At 37.6% G+C, this 21741-nt stretch overlaps 1 protein-coding gene across 6 annotated transcripts in view; it reads right to left on the minus strand.

The window, feature by feature from the left end:
• The window catches only part of KHDRBS2 (KH RNA binding domain containing, signal transduction associated 2), a 420341-nt gene that overhangs the window by 34590 nt on the left and 364010 nt on the right, over nt 1-21741 (minus strand). For all 6 annotated transcript variants that reach the window (XM_068937467.1, XM_068937468.1, XM_068937466.1 and 3 more), the window contains exon 8: nt 16082-16140. In XM_068937467.1, coding sequence (XP_068793568.1) covers nt 16082-16140 — 59 coding nt within the window. The remainder of the gene's footprint in view (nt 1-16081; nt 16141-21741) is intronic.

Consider the following 21741-nt stretch of genomic DNA (forward strand, 5'->3'; position numbering starts at 1 on the left):
GAAAAATGAAAGTATAAAACATAAAAAGCATGTTAAAATTTTGGAAGCTATTTCTTTCTTCTCTGGAAAATGTCTTCACTTCAGCTACATCTCATTATCTCATTGCCTTAGGAGAGGCTGGGGGTGTGCCTGGACAAGATCAGCAGCAGAACTGAAGTGAGGCTTAGGCTGGTACGTATTTGGAGTAGATGTCCCAGAAGAAGAGTTGGTGGAAGCTGCTCTTGATATGGAACCAGAGACATTTCTATTGCAATTTTTTGGGGCATTCCACTTATTTTCTTTTTCCTTGAGTTTCTCAGAATGTTCTCTTTTTGAATAGTAGGGTTTTTTACGGTCAAACGAAACCAAAGTTTACTGTGGAAAGCTATTGCCTAGGGGGCTGAAGAAGTGGCAGCCAATATGATATAGTCCTAAATCCTCAGGTCTCCCATCCCTACAGGGAATCACTTTCCACACAATGAATTTAAAAAACTAGCCTCTGCAGTATGTTTCATTACACCCTTTAAAAATGGCATTTTGCTGTAAATGTGCTGCAGCTTCAATTACCCCTTGCTGAAGTGTTACTGTATTTGCAAAGAGGCCTTGGGGAGAAGTAAGATTTAGATAAAAAAAAGAGAAGCTTTATTTATATTAATGAAAATGACTGAAGTAGTAAAAAAACTCACTAAATATGCAACACAAAGACAAAACAATTTGTTTCTTTAGAGTCTCCTCCCCTAATTCCTGACTGATTTGCCTTCATATAAAGGAGAAATGCAAGGTCTTTCTGTCAGTACTCATATAGTAAAAAATAGCATTGTTTTACGAATTTGAAGAAGCTATTTTTCCTCAGCTAACGGTGTTCTTAAGGTAAATTTCTGCTGTGGCTGTAGCAGCTTCTAACATTGAACAAAAACAGAAACCATAATTTGTGGAATAAGTCTATTAGACTCTTTGTTTCATTAGCATGGTGGACCTATGTGGTTGATTCCTAATGTTAACATGGAAGGATGATGCTCAAAACTTATTTATATCTATTTGGTAATACCATCATCAAAATATGAGAGGATGTTTAATAGCTAGCAGATATTCCTGACATGGCATGATAGACTTTATGGTATTTACAGGTGAATTTGTAGCCAAAACATAGAAAAAAGGTTTGAGATTACAGCCTCCAGCTGTGAAAACCCTGGTCTCTACCACTCAAATTGCAGTGAAGGCTTATATCTCTACTGTGGAGAAAGCCAGATGCTACGAAGCAACACTGTGAACAGTCTCTGAACCATACCATGCCAATATATTGGCATCAGAATGCTGCCCCACCAAAAAAGAAATCAGTTTATTAATGTTTTTATAATGGACTTAATATAATGATTTATAATTTATTTATAATATAGATAGAAGATTAATATATCTGCATGCTAGGTAACTAAATGTTCCTTGAAGTGCAGACAAAGTTGATCTTTCACATCTCAGTTCCAGGATTCTAAGGTTACCTTCTTTTTCCTTTCAGCATCAGTCAGGCCTCCTGACAATGGAAAGCTCCATCTTCAGCCATAGTCTTAAAGGCTGGAACCCATGTAGACTATTGAGTAGATTTGGTCAGATTGTTACCTTTCTACACATGCACACAGAAGGCCTTCAGCCATTTGGGTGCCTAAAATGAGTTTCATTAAGTCCCAATATCATTATATTATATTTTATGCCATGTAAGACAGGCTAAAATTAAGTAATTCCTGTATGCTGACATTGCTATTTTAGACCTCAGTTCTTCTTCAGTTGGTGCCTAAGTACTGTATTAAATGTGGACTAAATTTTCATATATAATGCATGTTAAGTAGTTCATGCATGGCAGAATCAGAATGAAAGCTAAAATTTATTTCTTGGTAGAAATTTCTTTCTACAAGTTTCAGCTGGTAGTTTTGCATCTGCCATTTAGGAAGGAAATAGTGCAAAACCATTTCAGTCTTGTATCAGCAAATTAGATTGTAATTAGCAGTCTTAAGGATGTTGAACACATATACAATTAGCAGCATAGTTGCAAGGGGCTTGCCTAGCGCTAAATGACACAGCCAATGATCTTAGTTGAGCACCTAGTCTAGGTGACTGGCAATCAGCCAAAGGTTGAAACACCAATTAGTCAGCAGGAGAGCATGCAGTGCTCTGTCATGAGAGTAACTAACTGGCAAAATCAAAGATGCTCTGGTATATTCTGCATAGGAAATACAGCAGACGGTACAGGTCACATAAAAAGGTAAGCACACACAAGACTGAACCGCTAAGTTGTGGCCATATTTAGTTTCACACAGCATTTAAGTAGGTTGTGACCATACTAGCATATCAGTCTAACATCTACCCCTCCAGTAAACACTATTACAAAAATTCCAGGTCTGATCATCCTTCTGACCTACTCTCTTCTCAGATTGTATGGGGCTGTCCTTGTTTCTGAAATAACCATCTGTTCATGTTAATGTTTAGTTCAGTTATTTTTTTCCTGTAATTTTCCTGCTTTTTTTTTTTAGTAGTTTAGTAGTTCTCAATCCTCCTGGACCACTGAACCATTTCAAAATTTTTTGCTGACTACCCTGCATCTTTATTATCAAACTTCACCAAAAACACAGCAAAAGCATTTCATTCTACTACTTCATCAGTTTTGTGAACCATATGGAGATCCTACATTTTGACATACAAGGAACAGGAAAGGCACCACATCTCTGGCATCTGTAAAAAGGAAGCAATTTTTTTGCCTACTTTTTAAATAGAAAATAATTTTAAAATACTTCCGCGCTTTAAGGAAAATGAATTGATGACGTATCATATTTTCAGAAGGTTCAGTGGAAAAAAAACCATGTATAAATAAGTGGAAATACACATGTAAATGGATTTTTTTACCAACCATTAAAATTATGCCAGGATGATACACACACACAAAAAGAAAATTACTATGTACAAATAACTACAAAATATTTCTGCCATGTCTTCTCTGCTCTACTCTGATTACTCTGATACTTTCAGATCCAGAAAGGAAGAAAGATTCCCTTTCAACAGCCACATGTGTCATGTCAGATAAACCTTCTGAACAGAATGGTGAGACTTTCTAGCAAAACCTTCTAAGTATATAGCTTTAACAGGGACAGAGCCACCAAAAGGCCCACAGCCTAGGGAAAAGGACGATTGCCCTCTTGCACGGTGAAGCCAAATCTCCCTGTCTCCTTTGGCGTGTATTTGGTTCTAGCCCTAACTGAAACATAGGAATATATCGTTGCCAGTACATGGCGAACGCAATGGAAGGACACAGCAGTCTCACTACTTCCTGTAAATATGTCATGATTTCCAGCTTCCTACTCGCTAGCTGAAACAGTAATCCCCAAAATAGGTTAGAAAGTCTATTTTTGTTATTGCAATTGCATAGTTGGCTATACCGTGGAAGGTAAGACCCTTTTTGTGCTTTCCTTATAAAAAACTGGTATCTTTGAGAATGTGTTATCTAGTTAATATTATTGTTACACCTATTAACAAAAAATGTAGGCAAGAAAACGTTATCAAATAATTAGCTATTCAGTGATTCCACTGTATTCACTGATTGTGACTTCTTTTTACTTATGACTTCACATATTTATCTGGCTACTTCCCTTGCCTATTTTTCTTACATCTTCTTTTTTATGGGAGTCTATAACGGCAGCTTTGGAATGAACAAGTACGTTTACTGCTAAATGACCTACATCCAAATTTGATTCCAAGCCCAGTCTTTGGATCTACAATTTTGATTCTATGAGTTTTACAGATGACCTTTTTTGGGATACAGTACTCATCACAAGGGTGACAGGAGAGAGTAATTTGGCATAATGCCCTTCTAGTACAGAGCAGGGAAATAAACCCAGTATTTGCACTCTATAAAAAAATCTTAAAACTTGGGTATGACATATAAAAATGGAATAAAACAGGGATATATTTTAAAGAATACAAACAAACACACACACACAGACAGGAAAAGAAGCTTTGAAAGAGACAGAGAAGTCACAGAACCACAGAATCACAGAATCACAGAATCGTTTAGGTTGGAAGGGACCTCTGGAGATCATCTAGTCCAACCTCCCTGCTCAGGCAGGGTCCTCTACAGCATACTGCCCAGGATCACATCCAGACGGCTTTTGAATATCTCCAGCGAAGGAGACTCCACTACCTCTCTGGGCAACCTGGTCCAATTCTCTGGCACCCTCACAGTCAAGAAGTTTTTTCTCAGGTTCAGATGGAACTTCCTGTGGTTCAGTTTCTGCCTGTTGCCTCTTGTCCTGTTGCTGGGCACCACGGAGAAGAGGCTGGCCTCATCCTCTTGACACTCCCCCTTCAGATACTTGTACACATTGATGAGATCGCCTCTCAATCTTCTCTTCTCCAGGCTGAACAGGCCCAACTCTCACAGCCTTTCTTCATAGGAGAGGTGCTCCAGCCCTCGAATCATCTTGGTAGCCCTCCGCTGGACTCTCTCCAGGAGTGCCGTGTCTCTCTTGGACTGGGGAGCCCAGAAGTGGACACAGTACTCCAGGTGAGGCCTCACCAGGGCTGAGGAGAGGGGCAGGATCACCTCCCTCCACCTGCTGGCAACACTCTGCCTAATGCACCCCAGGAGACCATTGGCCTTCTTGGCCACAAGGGCACACTGCTGCCTCATGCTCAACTTGTTGTCCACCAGCACTCCCAGGTCCTTCTCTGCAGAGCTACTTTCCAGCAGGTCAACCCCCAGCCGGACTGGTGCATGGGATTGTTCCTGCCTAGGTGCAGGACCTTGCACTTGCCTTGGTTGAACTTCATGAGGTTCCTCTCCGCCCACCTCTCCAGCCTCTCCAGGTCCCTCGGAATGGCAGCACAGTCTTCTGGTGTGTTAGCCTCTCCCCCCAGTTTAGTATCATCAGCAAACTTGCTGAGGGTGCACTCTGTCCCTTCCTCCAGGTCATCGATGAATATATTGAACAAGACTGGACCCAGGACTGACCCCTGGGGGACACCACTAGCCACAGGCCTCCAACTAGAGTCTGTGCCACTGACCACAACCCTCTGAGCTCTGCCATCCAGCCAGTTCTCCATCCACCTCACCGTCCACTCATCTAGCCCACACTTCCTGAGTTCACCTAGGAGGATGTGATGGGAGACAGTGTCAAAAGCCTTGCTGAAGTCCAGGGAGACAACATCCACTGCTCTCCCCTCATCTACCCAGCCAGTCATTCCGTCAGAGAAGGCTATCAGGTTGGTCAGGCATGATTTCCCCTTGGTGAATCCATGCTGACTACTCCTGATCACCTTCTTGTCCTCCACGTGCTTAGTGATGGCCTCCAGGATGAACTGTTCTATCACCTTTCCAGGGACGGAGGTGAGGCTGATAGGCCTGTAGTTTCCTGGCTCCTCCTTCTTGCCCTTTTGGAAGACTGACGTGACATTGGCTTTCTTCCAGTCCTCAGGCACCTCTCCTGTTCTCCATGACCCTTTGAAGATGACGGAGAATGGCCTAGCAAAATACCTTAACTACCTTTTAGTAAGCAATTGAGTGCACTTCTTCTGAGGTTTTCCTACAGAATGAAACAGCAGTTGTGGAGTGAATATTCAAGAGAGGTGATGTGGCTGTCGCTGTGGCCGGGCCATTTGCTGCAAGTCTCTCTACTTCTTATTCAGGAAAAATTATTTTTCTCTGCATTTGTTTTCATTTTTCCCAGAGGCCTTTAATATAAATTATATAAATAAGCTCAGCATCAACAGCACTTCGGATTTTTCTCCCACCTCAGTGAATATCGCAACCATTAGCTTTGAATCACACTCTCTTCACTTATGCTACCTTGCCCCATGAATGTTGCTTTTCTATTTGTTGACTTGCACAACTTCAGCAAGAAGGAAGAATGGGCCATTCCCTCATAAGGAGACGTCAGGCAGCTTTTGCTGTTGCCATTCCGAGAAGAGAACAGAAAGCTCCAGCATGAGGATACTGCATCAGAGATGCACAGCATCTTCCCTTCTGCTTCTTTCAGATGTGTCTTAAAAAAAAGACACCACAGCTGTGTGGTGCTACAACATGCTCATCAGATCAAATTCCCAAGAAATTTAAACGTGTAGGTGAAGCCGAACTGATCTTTCCCAGGTCAGTAAGCTCAAACTGGGATGAAACATCAGGGACTTGCACAACTTTTGAGTCAAATAGGAAGCCCCCAAGTGAATTTGAGAGCCTCAGAGTTAGGCAGCTAATGGGCAGGGACTTTTTGGATCACAGTTTTGAACTGGGTGAACATCCTGAATCTTTGTAAACTATAATTTAATTATTTTTTCTCTGGTTTGGCCTTAAGAGCTTCGATCCTATAAAACAAGCATTTACCTCTAGGTACATGACTTCATTGATAACTATTTGATTGATTAAAGTTAGGCACATGCTTAAGATGGATACTGTTTGGATTTTTGCCAAAGAATATACAAGACATTTTGTAAGGGACACTTACTGTCTTTAACAATGTAGGTGTGAATGAGAAGAATACTGGATGAAGATGAGTTTAAGCATACTTTGGAAAACTTGTTAGAAGTACAATGTGAAAAGAAAGGAAGAAAGAGAGTAAAATGATTCAAAAGCGTTGTCAATGATCTTCAAACCATTTGAAGTAAAATATATATATGTAAAAATGAAAATTTATTTGTGGAGAATTTTCAAGTAGCTAAGGGATATAAATCAACAGATAAATAATTTGCTGTTAATATCTTTAGATCGTTATGGTCAAAGAATCTTATTTTAGTGAAGATGTGGAGAAAGAATTACTTTATGGCAATGATAACAGCATTAAATCTGTATTTTTATCATAAATAACAACAAAACACTATTATTTGGGCTACCATTGGTAACCTAACTATAATGAATGCTGCTGAGTAAGTATGGCATTTTAAGTTATAGAGTTAAATGTTTCACATAGGACCTCTAAACTTACATATCGTAGGATATTTTTATAATACTTCTGTTAAATTAATCTGAAATGCGTTGGTGTAAGATCTGATTTTAGGTTCTAATTACCACAGTTTAACGGCAATAATTATACATTTGTTGTTTTTTATTCTCACCCTCTGTCATAACCCTGGGGTGAGACAGACTATTAGCAGTGTTATTGTGAGATAAGCGTGAATATCACAGTGTGGAGGGAGTTTTATTTTCTTCTTATTTTCATGAGAAATTAATTTTCTATTACTTTAAAGTGATACATTATGAAATGTGCAGTGATATAGTATGCCATGTCTGGAATTATGTAGATGTTTATTTCTATATGAACCTCAATATTACTGGGCTTTTTTTTTAGATTCTCCAAATCTATAGTTCCCATAGTGAAAGGCAGTAAAATGATTGCATGAAATACTACATATGATAAGAAAGTTTTGCATAGTTTATTTATTCTTATTCTGTCGTGTAAAATGATTCATAGTTCAGGAGTAATAGAGGAAGCACAGCAAGCCTCTATAAATTAAAAACACTCTGCTTTCTTGTGCTACATGTGAATTTTTCTGCAGTGTACTACCATAATTCACTAAAGTACAAATGCTTTAGCTTATACAGTCTGTTAAAAGATTGTGACAGGTTTAAATATGGAATTTTATGAAGAGTTATAACCTAATTAAAACAGTGATTTGACAAAACAGCAGTAACTTTAATATCATCCCCACAGTTGCCATCATACCTGAATTTAAAGGGCACTCACTTTTCTTCAGTCTTTCAAAACCATACTCTTACAACAAATCATAAATCTCTTCTGAGGAAATGAGTACTATTTGGGAGACAGCTAAGGTGATTCCTCCAGTAAAAGACTTGAGAAAATTTTGCAGGAAATCAAAAAAATGTTTGTGGCAGTTCACTCTGTCCCACAGATTAGGAACTGAAATATATAGTATCTATGATACCCTAGTAACTATCTATGAGACTGGAATGACTGAAATAGAAAAGACTAAAGAGAGGCAATTTATTTGGTGCATTTCTGTCCAAATTCAATAGCAGTCTTCAATGAATCCTGTTTCTGGTGGGAGAAATGCAGAAACAAGGAGATTAAATCTGTACAAGAGGGTTCAGGAACACTTCTGAGGTCCCAGGGCTGGGTGCAAACCTGGTGCCCACTCAGAGAGAGATCCAGTTGTTCATCAGATGTCCCTCTTCCCAAAAAACAAATGTGGACTCACTGGCCCATGGCACTGACTGACTTCTGGAACAGAACCAGGACGCGTCTGGCAAGGTCAGTAGCCTGGGCAGCTGGAGAGGGAGCAGGACTCACAAACTTCATCTATGTTAGCAGACAGTGGAATATAAACAAGAATGATCTGTAGATGAAGCAGCGGATGCTGAGGACCTGATGTTTGTGCTAGTTTTCTGGATTTTTTTTTTTTTTCCATTTCAGACTGGCCCCAGTTTGACCCTCTGGACTGAATACACACGAGCAGCCTGAGTGCATCCTCTGGTTTAGTTTCAGTTTAAAGAAATCAAATCATATACTCGGAGTGATGTGAACTGAAGTGCAATAAGTGAAAGCAATTGCAAAATCTGCCTCAGAAGCACATTCCTGGTCCTATGCTAGTGTAGCAAGACCCAGAATGTACTAAAGTGCCTGTCTGTTGCTCCGCCTCAGCACAGCTGAAAAAATCTGCCATGCCAGAACAACCGGAGCCCTGTTGCAGCTTGGCATTTCAGCTACTGGTGAGTATCAAGGACTTAACAAAAAGAATATATGAACTTTAACCTAAACTGGAGCTCAGTGTAGTCTTTAGACCTGAAGCAGGCTCAAATGGGATGAAGTATCTTTTCCTGTCAAAACTAGGCCAATCTTTAGCGAGAACTGCACAATTCAAAGTTCCAGAAAGGGAGAAAGCAAAGGGTCTGTCTCAGACACCTACTCAATGCTAAGACGTGTCAAGATCTCAAAATCAGAGAGACTTTTCTTTGGTATGCTGCCAATGATATTTCCTATTAGATACCTTATTTATATGTTCAGATTATAAACATGAACAGTTTGCATTAATAATGCAAACTAAAAATTAATTAAGTAGCATTAGCCTCTTAACTATAATCACAAGCTACGTGAAGTTAAATACAGCAATGGGGAGAAAAGACCTGTCTCTCTTATGTCTGAATATCCGTCACTATCCTATTCGCACACTTAATTTCCTGTGTTTGAAGACTTAAACGCTACTGAAAAACAGAGCAACAAACTCTCAGCACCATGAACTTAATAAGTATTAGGACCAATGACTTACAATATCAACGTTATTAACAGAAAGAAGTAAGAAACTTGGACCTGACAGCTGGATGAACTTATTTTCATGTGAAGACTAAATGCTAAGAAGTACTTTTTCAAAATTTAAAAAATATTTGTACGTTGCAGGGTGGCTTCATCTGGCTTTGTCACTGCCATAGATTAATCAGTACAGGTTTATTTCACACTAGGATGGTAGTCACTTGAGTTTCCCCATGAAATAAGCATTCTCACGTCTCATAATGAAGCTGAAGTGACATCTCTTCAATCAACCTAAGAATTCCTGCTGTAGCTTGAACCCTCCACACACTCTTTCCTCCTCAAATTTCATTAATTTCATACATTTATTTTTGCTTTTACTTATTCAGCAGAAACTGTAATTGTTATTCCAAATAAAGAATGACTGGATAATTAACTCTTCAAAAAACACAAAAACAAGACTATCAAAAAGTAATGGAATATTTTTGTACATTTTTCAGTGTTAGCTGTATAAAGAATTTGTTTATATAGTGCTGTCTGTGCAGAGCATTACTTACTGAAGTAATTATCATCACAATTGCAAATGATTGACAGGGAATTATTCGTGAAATGGTCAGTTAAATCACTGTGGCAGTGTTTTAGAACTTAGATGGCATCTTATGTTATAAAGAATTATATCAAACAGTTACACTCTCCAATTTTAATTAAAGATGGAATTATCCTGAAACCAAGTACCAGTCCTTTGCAAGTGAGTACTTAATGTTAAATTGGAGTAGAATATGCACTATAATGTGGTAATTAAAGAAAGTGCGTAATTTGAAAAAAATAAAAAAAAATCCTGAATAATTGATAGTAAATTTAAAAGCAACCTAACATTGGTTTTCCCCACTATTTTTTTTCTCAGTCCAGGATATCTTTATCACTTCTCATTAAGTAAATCTCAAGATAAATAGTATTTTTTCCCTAAATAGGTGACTAAAGCTGGGCAAATAATGCATTTATTCAGCTTGAAAATCTTTTAAGATTTAAAAATCTGTTTTGTTGAAGTGAATACAGTTTCTCAGATTTCTTGACTAAATGCATGAAAGTACCTCCCAATATTTCATTTTGGTCAACGAAATATTTTCTTCAAATCAAAGTAAAAATGATCAATTAACCCTTATGTTTTGCTTTTTTATTTTTAGGGTATATCTGATTGAAAATAAAACAATCTAACTGAAATATCAAAAAGGGGTTTTTTTTTGGCTGTGATTTTTCTTTTCCAGATATCAGAATGAAGGGTCAGAATGAAATTCTGGGACAAGTATTTCATACATTAATGACTGGCATGGTGAAAGGGACTACAGAACAACTTTCTTTATTACAGAACAAAAGGTTGGAAGCCCTCCGGATCAGGAAGCGGTTTTAAAATAAACAAAAGGAAGTATGTTTTCAGGCGTGTAGAAACATTGTAGGATATGTCTCTATGTACTATTGTGGATGCCTAAAAATATTTTAAAAGTGATTGGACAAACAAGTGGAATAGAATAGATCAGTAACTATTAAAACTGTGATGTTGTTAAGCTTTGGCTTAGGGACTCTCTTAGCAATGAACGGCCAGAAGCAGGGAATGTACAGGCAGAAGTATAACTTTGTACTTGCCCTTCTCTTTTATTTTTCCCTGTTGTTGGTTACCGTGAAAGAAAGGCATGTAGGACTGATGGATTTCTCAGTTTGCACAATTGCATTCTCAAGATACTTAACACGTAGGGGGGGATAAAAAAAACTCTTGAGTCTTTTGGCTAAGACTACTTTGCCAGATTCATAAATATTTCCAAAGTTTCATTTTTGCTGAAGATAATATACACTGAAATAATGTCTCCCAGCTCCAGCTGTAATGGCAGCACATGAAGTGAACAGCCTTGCAACATTTTGCTGTACAGCAGCAGGAATGTGAGTGGAGTCTACCTCTTTCTTGCTTGTTTATATAGGAGACAAGGTACAGATTAATTTTCCTAACTCTTGTTAGGCCTCAGACAGATGGTGGTGTTCTCACTTAATTGTAGTGCTTTAGGAGGTTATAGACTTCAGCCCTCTCCTTTCACCCTCTATCTAAGGTTCCTACTCTGTAGTAGCAACAGGAGTGCATGTATGCTGGGTTCTCAGATCCTGCAGTTCATGACCTGGCACAAAAACATAAATCACCGTCATTTTCAGCTAATACACCAGGCAGTACATGTATCAGGCTGTGAACTATGGCATCAGACAACAGGTATGCTCTTACTTTCCTCCATCCTCACTATGGCAGTGCTAACCTTTGGAAGTAGAGGCAGAAGCCTCCTCAACCTCCTGCAACAGGAATTGGCAGAGCTCATCTGCTGGAGTCCCCAGCCTTTGAAAGAGCTAAGATAGAAACACTGGAAATAAAACCTTGAATTGACTGATCCATTCAGGGGAGAAACAGGATTCAGATGAAACAATAGAGATGCAAGACAGAGATAATTAATGTAGCTTATAAGGAAGAGGTTGTACCTTGCTAACAAGTCATACCAGCTCTTATCTTTCTAGAGCAGCCTAATGAGCAGCACAGTACTTGTATCTAGAATGCTAGTTTCTTCAAAAAAAGGGCAGAAGAACATAGGAGAAGGAAATGAGAAAGCAAATGGTTTACAAAGGGCATTCCCTGTAGTGTGTTCCTGTCCAGGGAATTCATGGTGCTTTTCTCACTTTGGCATTGCATTACAAAAGGGCAAGAAAGGTACCCAGCTGCCAATTTTTAGCTATACATTTTACACTAATCTATTTATAATAAGGCAAGTCATTAAATTCTTGTTTTCACCAGATACCTCCTTAAATGACACCACTGCCAGAAGGAAAATGAAAAATTATGAAAGTATAATGAGACCATAGATACAAACTTTCTGTTCATATATTAATCCAATTTCATGCCTTATGTTATAAAACATAAGCATCACTATCAAGTTAAAAATAGTCACCTTAGTTTAGACTTCTGACTTTAAATTCATATCTGCAAATATCGAGCCCTTCAGTGAGACAAGTATCATAAATGCTTTTTTAGTGTGATCAGAGATGAACATGCTTTATGTTTTTTAAAATTGTCTAATTCTTCAAATGACTAGCCTTTTAGTTTTAAACTACCTTTTCAAAATATTTGTCACTTGCACCAGAAGGCCTATAAGGACTAGTTCCACAATAAAATTTTCGGGCATATGTCTTGAATTTATGTTCTTCTGCCCAAAACAGTGATCTTCAAAATTCTCTACCAGTAGCTGCATAATCCTGAACCTATCTAAAATTTGCAGGCATCTCATAATTCCTTAGGAGACTATTCCCAGGTGCCCAGAGGCCTGCTGCAAGGACTGCTTTGAAGTGTATCTACTTTGATCCTTCTCAGAGACGGGGTGTCAAGCAAAACAAATTGAAATAAAGAGTCTAAGTGTCTAGCAATATGATAGCATTCTGGGCTATGAATTGGCATTCATGAAATGTGCCTAACGCATGGAAAATAGTGGGATTTTACATATATCCCTCTCTGCTGCCTTTGCTATTGGCCTGGGAAGTCCCCTGGTTGGATTTGCAGGCGAACCTAATTCTCAGGAACATAGCTTCACATCAGAAACTGTACAAGGAGTCAAAGTAGTTAACCCAGGTTGTAGCTTCTACAAGGGAAAACAGTATGTAAGAATTTATCTTGCCTAGCCTCAGATGAGTAATTTAGACTGTTTCTTGCTTAGGACTTCCATCTAATATAGAAAAAGAATGATGTTCCTCTAGAGAATGACATGGATCTTAGGTGGGCTCTGAAACATCACTGTGCTTTTGCAGCCCTACCATGAATATTCTATAAGTGATGAATAAATAACTTTTGAGAAAAAAATACCCACAATCAGATTCATCACAGTCTCTTCCAAAAGGAGCATAGAAAGAACCCATGAGACAACAAAACACAACATCTGATACTTCTCAGGAGTTCAAACAGAAAGAAAAGTAATTGCAGAAAGTTTGTATGGAACTACTATAGTGTTGTACAGTACTTAACAAAATAGAGAGCTCTATATTGTATTTCAACGCAAATTTAAAGTACTAAGTAGTACTGTTATTTGAGGGAGTCTACACCAGTGGAAAGAATAACAGAAAACCTTTTCAGGGCTGAGAATCAGCCTCCCTAAAGATAAGTTGGAAGAGCTTATCATGATGAATAGGAGAAAAAGAAATGCCCAAGTTAGTCAATTTTTGATAACAGGGTAGAATAAAGAGGCAGGGACAGGTCCTTAAGCGAAACTTTTAAAAGACATGAAGGAAGAGGCATGGGTTCTAAGTTCATGCACAATATGAGTGCATGAGTCTTATTCAAAGTTTGTGGGAATTCTGAATTCCAGAGGTGTGCTAAAAGGATTATAAAGGAGGGATATAGTCTTGCTGTGGAAGGTAAAGCAAGACGTGAAACTGAATTGGTGGGAACCAAAAAGGTAGTGTTGATTTCTGTGGGATGGCGAGGTATGAAGGGGCAGCTGATTTTATGCAGTGTGATGGATTCAGAAGCCTCATGATGAATAGCGAAACATCCTGAAATAGAAGTAGAGAACTGAGACATAATGGGCAGTGAGGGCAAAATTTTTAGGAGGATGAGAAGGGGAGGTGCAAGATTGCTTATGGTTGGGGTAGGAGGCACTGAAGCAATCAGATAAAGAGAGAAGAACATCAGTGTGTGTACCAAGAATTCAGTCACAAAACAAGAAAGTTAAGCGCATATTCTATAGCTCCATATACTCAATTACCTCCTCAGATAAATTCTGGTGACTTTAGGATGAAGAAGCTCATGCACAGGTTTCCAGAGCACAGAACTAGTAACTTACTAATCTGCTAAAGTAAGTGAACCAACAGGAATACAGACATTTAGATATAAATCTGCCTCTGGTTCCAGAAAGTAGAGAAATTGTGATATTGGAATATTACTCCATTTTTAAGTTTATTGCCAGTTACTAGTAAAACCATTCCAGAACTTTATATTCCAATGTTGGCTCAGAAAACAGTTTAAGCGGAAATGCAAGCCCACAATTCTCAACCTGTTATTGTGAGACAAGTCTAGCAAAGTGAACCCAGGCATTCTGAGTTTGTTTCAGCTGCTTACTGGAAAAAAATGTAGCCTCACGCAGAGCATAAATTTAGCCATGATCCCACTCTTTGAACATTTTGTAAGCCATAGCTAATTAGTCCTTTTCAACCCCCTTCCAGGAAAGCAAGTAATATTCTTCTACTTCCACAAATGAGAGATGGAAGAGTGACATTACTTTAAATGACTTGCTCAAACGCATAGGGAATCAGTGTGGGGGAGTCTAGTTAAGAATTAAACACTGCCTCCAGCTGTGCACTTCTGGATCACCCAAAGCCTTATCAATGCATTATTTGGGGGTAGGTGGGCATCTGCAGAGGGGAGGAAACGTCTTTCACTGCAGATATTAAAAAAATAAATATGAAAAGGAAACAAAATGAAGGGTAACTGATGCACATACATAAATATGAATATGTTACTATTACTTGTTTAGCACTGAAAATGTGCTTGACTGCACATTGTATTATCCAAATATACTGTGAATACTGATTATATACAAAAAACTAAGTTACTTCTGATTACGCAATGCAATCATTTTGACAATGTCCCATTAACGTCTGATGATTTCTGTACAGATACAAAGGAAACTGCAGCTTTGCATCACACTGAAATTTGCTTCATAGCTGCCTGAATAAAATTATTTTTTCAAGCAACAATCCTTACATAACCCGCTAATGTAACTTTTACTAGTAATGTCATTTCCAACAGCTCTTATTTTTCACAACACTTTGGAAATCACCATGTAAAATTACAATACTTTATCAGTAATAGTAAATCAAGCATGATATTTACACTGAACTAGGGCCAGCCTTTAAGCTGACAATAGTCTGCCTTTCCCTATTACTTCAGTGAAGATGTCTGAGAGTCAGGTTTGCTGTGCCATCTGAATGTATTGAAAAATATTGACAGGTAAAGGATGGAACAGATTCTAACTAGTCATCTAAACACACTGGTATCATTAGTATCAAAAAATGGACTTAGAAAACGGGCTGTACACATTGGAGCAATACCACCTTTTCCTCTCATACCTTCTGTTCCTGTGAAGTGGAACTATTCCTGTTCAAATACAGACTCGATGGGGACACGTGTAAATAGTACAGCATGTAAGCAGTACAGCATTCCCTCTGTTTGCACTGCCTGACGTGGTGTGAGAGTACTCCTTCATCACTCGGTGCAGCGTGAGTTCACATGATAGTAGAGCACCCTCTTGTTCTGCTTTGATTAAGCCTGTATTTGGCCCTGCTAGTTTCAGAGTTCTCTGGCATTGTACGAGGGGGGAATTTAGGAGACGATACTGTCTAGTAGATATTTAAAATTTCATAATGATTTCTAGGAAAGTGATTGAGAAGTACACACTCTGAATCATTGGTATGAGCATTTCAAAATCTTATAAAACTTGCTGGTTGAAGTGATGCATATGCAAGTAAGAGATGCATAGTATTGTCACATCAAGCAGACTGAAAATTGACACTGTGAAGTATATTCAGGCACTAATCAGAAACTTCAGTGTTGCTCTTAAAGCTGATCTATGACTGTGATTAACTGGCTTTGAAATTTTGATGAAAACTGATCTGCCCAATTTTCTGGTCCTACTTTAGTAAGTCAAATCTCACCCTAGAACTACATAAATACATTTAGTTTCAGCCTTTGTAAAAGCAAAGAGAGGGGAAAAAAGGAGGTGGAAGTAATTTCTGAGTTGCCAGTGACAGATTTTGTTTTGATTTCACACTTTTGCTAAAGATGGAATAGACCTTACCGTAGCTGTCATAAGCGTCTTCACTTGTTCCGTGACCATAGTCATAATACTCAGGCACGCTGTAACAGATTCAGATAGCCATGTTACTACTATCACAGGTAACCAACTCAGAACAAAAATATAACACAAAAAATGAAATGTACTTTAATGCTGTTACATATAGCACATAATCCAGCTAATTTCAGGTATACTGATAGTTGAAAAAAAATCATGAAGAAAAATGTATCAGTGACAGCGACAGCTATTGTACAGCACATCACATTTCTTATCTACTAGCATAAAACAAAATTGTTTCTAAATATATAAACCTAGGAGATGTGACAAAGGTTGAGGGCAGAAATTCTATTTTCACAAATAAGGTCTAACACCTGACTCTCCACTTTTTATTCACTGTTGTTTAATTACCAAAAGAGGTGCAAATCTCATTTGCTTCCAAATATTTATGCTGTACCAAATTCAACAAAATTTGTTTTCCCTAAAGCTGACTGCATGATATCATATTGTGTGGAAACTGTAAACTACTTGTCTTTACTGAAGACACTGACAGTTCTTCAGCTTTACTCCTTAAAAAGAAAGTATGTTTCCACTGCTTGAAGAGAGAAGACCTGATTCTCCACAGCCTTCTTCCTTAGGCAGTTCTTTAAATCCATGCAAAGTTCATATTCAATGCTAATAAAAGGTATATGTAAAATAACCAAGGTTCAAGAAAGTGAAAAAACAGAGTACCCAGAAAAACTTATAAACTCCTTAGATTTTACTATATTGTATTTCTTCTGTCTGTAGTGAACTAAACAAAAATATAACACTTTCCCTGTTAATTTTTTGTTGTTAGCACTTTTATTTCTTTTTCCTTGGAGACCATCTGAGATGGACTCTTGCAAAAACAACAGAAGCACATAATCAGCTCTATTACACTATTTATAACAATATTACTTTGGCAGTTTTCCATTTTGGATTACTGTTTAAAAAATAAGCATTTACACTTGTGACATAAGCAGAGTGGACAGTGGAGCATAAGTAAAAAAAATTCACAAATATAATAAATAAGCAATATATGGTAATTATTTTCTCAAACAAATTTTAACTTCTTTGTTCACAAACCCCTCATAACACTTAATAGTTATTCATAACTATTCCTGGAATAATTTCTGAGAATAATTCATGTGCTGTAGCTCACTTGAGAGCACTGATTGCACATATTTTGATATCTGACAGTCAAGCTGTTTTGATTTAGGACACATGATTCCCTGACGGGCTAGCCACGGTTCTAATCGTCAGTTTTCAACTATAAATATTTGTGGATTTTGAACTGAAAAATGCAACTATAATTGTTATGTACTAATTTACTAATTTAGCCAGCAGTCATTCACGTGTGCCCATAGTACTCTGAAATACATATCAGGGAGATAAAATTCATTTGTTAAAATAGTAGCAGAAAGTGGACTTAAGAGTGAGCTGAATGTAAGTGAAGTTAATTCTTTTAACGATTTTTCCAAGTGCCATCTGAGCTCTATATGACGTAACCACAGTAGAGAATAACCTTCCTGGATAATGTGAGCATTCCTGTTTGCTTGAAAAATAATTACCTAAATATATGCACCCTCCTACTGAAGCGGTGCAAAGCATTTTAGAAACAGGAAGAATATATCTTTTATTTTGTTGAACATAATAAACATTTGGTAGTACTTTGCAATGATTCTAATAGCCAGTTAAAATAAAATTATGGAATTACGTAAGGTGAAATAGAGCACTGGCAGTGTCAGGATTAAAACATCTATCTAGTCGTATCTAGAGAGCTCATGGTTTAGACCTAACTCAATGTTCAAAATGTGTAAAACAGCTAACATACTACCAAGATCTGGCAGACAGCAGCATGAACACTCTCATGTAACACAATTACAGCACCAGCATTTTGGCATACTGCCTGCTTTTCTGGGTATAGGAGGGTGTTGGAATAGCGAGTAGAATTACAGGAGAAACCCCAGAACTCTCATCTTCTGTCAATGGCTAAGATGCTAATATTTCTTCCTGATATATTTTACGAAACAAAGTGACTGCATTCAAAGGTCAGCTTTAAACTAAGTGCATTTGGGACCCAGTCCAAAGGCCAGTAAATTATCAACAGCTGTCCTGCTTTCAGTGGTCGTTGGATAGGACCTGGAGCTATTACCATCAATATAATGTCCAGCAAAACATAAAATTTGCAAGAGCAGTTAAAAATTTCTTGCTACATTATGGTTGTTGTATATTTTATTGGAGAAAAAATGCACAAACATAAACAATAAGGATGCAAGATAAAAATCCTACACAGTAAACATTCAGAACTTATATGCATTATAAACAATATACAAAGTTAATAGGCAAGCCATTAAAATAAGAAACGAGCTGTACTGTTGCGTTGTATACTGTATATATGACGTTTGTGGGCACAGTACTTAGCACATTGCTGAAAATGCCTGATTCATAGCACAATACATGATTATAATCTAACTTCTCCAACTTTATTTCCCTGAATAATATACATTTTTGAGAGATTTGAGCTGAAATGGTATTTGAAATTCCTTATTAGTTCATATTTTGATAGTGTTTTCAACAGTACCTAAGCGAAGCAAATTTATTTCTTGGAAGGAACCTGATTTACGCTCACATTTTGTGAGCCAGACTGCTCATTCATTAAACTGCTCTATTGTAAATACTGCTGAATATGCATTATAATCTATTACATGCATTAACTTGTAAAAGCTGTCCTCCATTTTTTATTCAACTGAACAATGAATAACATTTAAAAATGTGGGCTACAGATTATGCCTTTACATGCTGAAAGTTATTTTTTATTATTATATACAGAAAAATGTAATTCACTCATATTATGCCCAGCTATGGGAGCAAACAGTCAGCAAATGAATTTAGCATAAAAAGACTTATTTATATAATTTTAAAGTTCTCAGACAGTTCTTGGAAACTATAGTGATCATGAGTTCTAGAAATCTCAGGTTTTCTTGGCAGTGCTAATTGGAAACGAGATACCATTAGGTGTTATTAGCATTCATTACTTTCAAGCAACATGAAGTGTAATTTACTTAAGTACATGCACCCACCTGAAAGCAGGATGCAATGCATTTTATAAAACAGGTAAGGTGATTAATTCATTAACCATTTTTCATCTTTTATTCCTAAATTTTCAAAGCATTGCACTATATTTTATCACTAGCCTTCTGAAACACAGCAGTCTTGATTTGCCAATACTTAGACTTTAGTAACTTTCTATATTTGTGAAAGAATCTGAGATAATTTTTCTCTACCTAGATGAAACTTTCACAACTAAGATATATGATTCTGTCCTCATTCCCGTTTTGCGGGCAAGGAGATTAATAATATATGGTAGTAATTTATTTATGTTTATTTTTAATTTAACTGTTGGATTTGGTTAGTGCTTTTGAATCAGTTATTTTTAAAGACTGGAGGTCAAAACTTCCATAAATTCACGATGTCTTCTTTTCCTGCAGATAAAGCTGGATCAGTTCCAAAAGAACAAAAATGACATTCCTAATTTAAAAGACATCGACCTCCTAAGGTCTCTTCCAGCCTGAATTATCCTGTGTTCCTATGGTATGAGAAGGTCCCAAATACAAAGACTCTCTAATAAACAGCAACTGGCTTTTAACTTCTCATTCGCTGGGACTTTTTCAAGTTGACACTAGCTAAATATAACCAAATTCAAATTTGACTGCGCCAAGATCCAAGGGAAATCACACACTGTGTTAGCGAAAAGGCTTTGGAGAATGGTGCTCTAAGGCGGTTTCAGCAGAGAACCGCAAACAAAAGAATTAAAAGTGAGACCACAAATGCCTGATCTCTTGGTCAACAAGCTGCCCGAGGGAGGGAAGGCTGACATTCACAACTCACAGATCAATGGCTTTAGGTATGGGTAATAACAAAGTTAATGAAGACTACATTAGCCTTCGACCAATCTCTCCCTGCACCTGGAGGAAGCTGCTGGGAACAGATTCAGGGTTAGCAACACTACCATCTGGCTCCTTGGCTGGTTTTGCAGCCCCTAGGCTATAAGCACTAGAATATCACAAGAACTGAAGAGCTTAAGTACTTCTTATCCTGTCATGTCTCTTGTCCTTCTTTTCTTCATTTTTGTCCTTTGCTTTCATGTGCTGGGAGATGTGTCTAACTTTTCATTCTCTAATTGTGGACCACAATATGTGGTTGTGGTCATACAATAGACATGCTACTGACCAAGGTTGAAAGGTATATGACAGGGCTCATCTGCTTTAAACACTATTAGGACACATTTCCATACAGCTGTTTAGCGAAGCGTGTTCTGTAGACTGTCCTGAAGGATCCTAAGAAATGGAAAGCTTTTGATTAAAATCTGTTGAGCTAGAACTTTAATAGATGTTTTTTCCCATGAAGACATATTATTATATCTTATGTTTCTTTCTCAATGTTTGTACTTTTTACCTGGAAGACTATCCTCTAGAATCTTAAAAGAAACTTTTATTAGGTACTATTAAGGAAAGGGCTAGTCAATTCAGGAAAGATAATTTTAGTACATTTGGACTTATAATTCAGTCATTAGATAATAATCAATTTTTTTGCAAAGTATTTGAATCGATCTAAATTAGAAATTCATCTGATGTTAGTGAAGTTCCACAGCTCAGATTCATAGCTAAACAGACCAAAAGCTTCCAAGACAGCTTTTGAAGAAGCAAAAGTGACTCTCAAGATACTTCCCTTTTTGTGTTGTGCTGCTTGCCAATGTGCAAGTGAACCAATGCTGTGTTTTAGGGTTGGCACTCTCTGAAGAGGGATTCCTGGCCTTTGTCAGCTTGCAGTCAGCATCTGTACTTTATACGGATACAGAGAAATGAAACTATTGCATTCCTTATAGCTATAGCCCAGACTGGTACAGCTTCAGATAGCAGAATTTCAAGTCAAGCTAGCATCCAGGATGATTTACAAGGATGCCTAGAGGTGGGATTCAATCTTTTAGACAAGAGTTATTCTTTCTTTTTCGCTTTCCTCAAATGGATACTGTCCTGAACTCCTGTCTCCTCTTATCTCCCTCTTTCTTAATATCCTTTCTGTTGAGTAATCCTTGGAATTTACAGCCTTCAACACTGGTAATTGATACAATCAAATACTCAGCTCCTATGCTAACAGTATCCTGTCAACACTATTTCAGTTGTTTCATGCAAGGCTGCGGTTGTAATACTTCTCCCTCCTAGAAGAGGAGGAGATCAGCTGAACTTAATGTGCAGTTGACCATGAAAGAAAAGTTGTTTAAACAAAGCAGTATGCCTTTTCTTGGAAGACCATGTGAGATGAGAAAGAGTTGTATTCACATGAAGTGCAATATATACAATTTTTATAACATAATATTTCAGAACAATTCATCGCAGAAACATGTAAATAAAGAAATAACCCTTCCAGGAATCTGAAAGACTTCCAGTTGGAACATCTCTCCTTACAGAATGTAACGTCTATAAGAATGATCAGAAATCTTTTGAATGAAAGAACTTCTTGAAAGGCTCAGCCTCAAATCACAAGTAGTCCTCTACTGAATAGATCTTTAGAACTGATGGAATAATATGGTGAACAGTTTGGTGGATTAAGTCTCCCTTTTTCTGAAAGTTCAAGTTTGATAC

This window comes from Struthio camelus, chromosome 3, assembly GCF_040807025.1.
Source record: "Struthio camelus isolate bStrCam1 chromosome 3, bStrCam1.hap1, whole genome shotgun sequence".
NCBI lineage: Eukaryota > Metazoa > Chordata > Aves > Struthioniformes > Struthionidae > Struthio > Struthio camelus.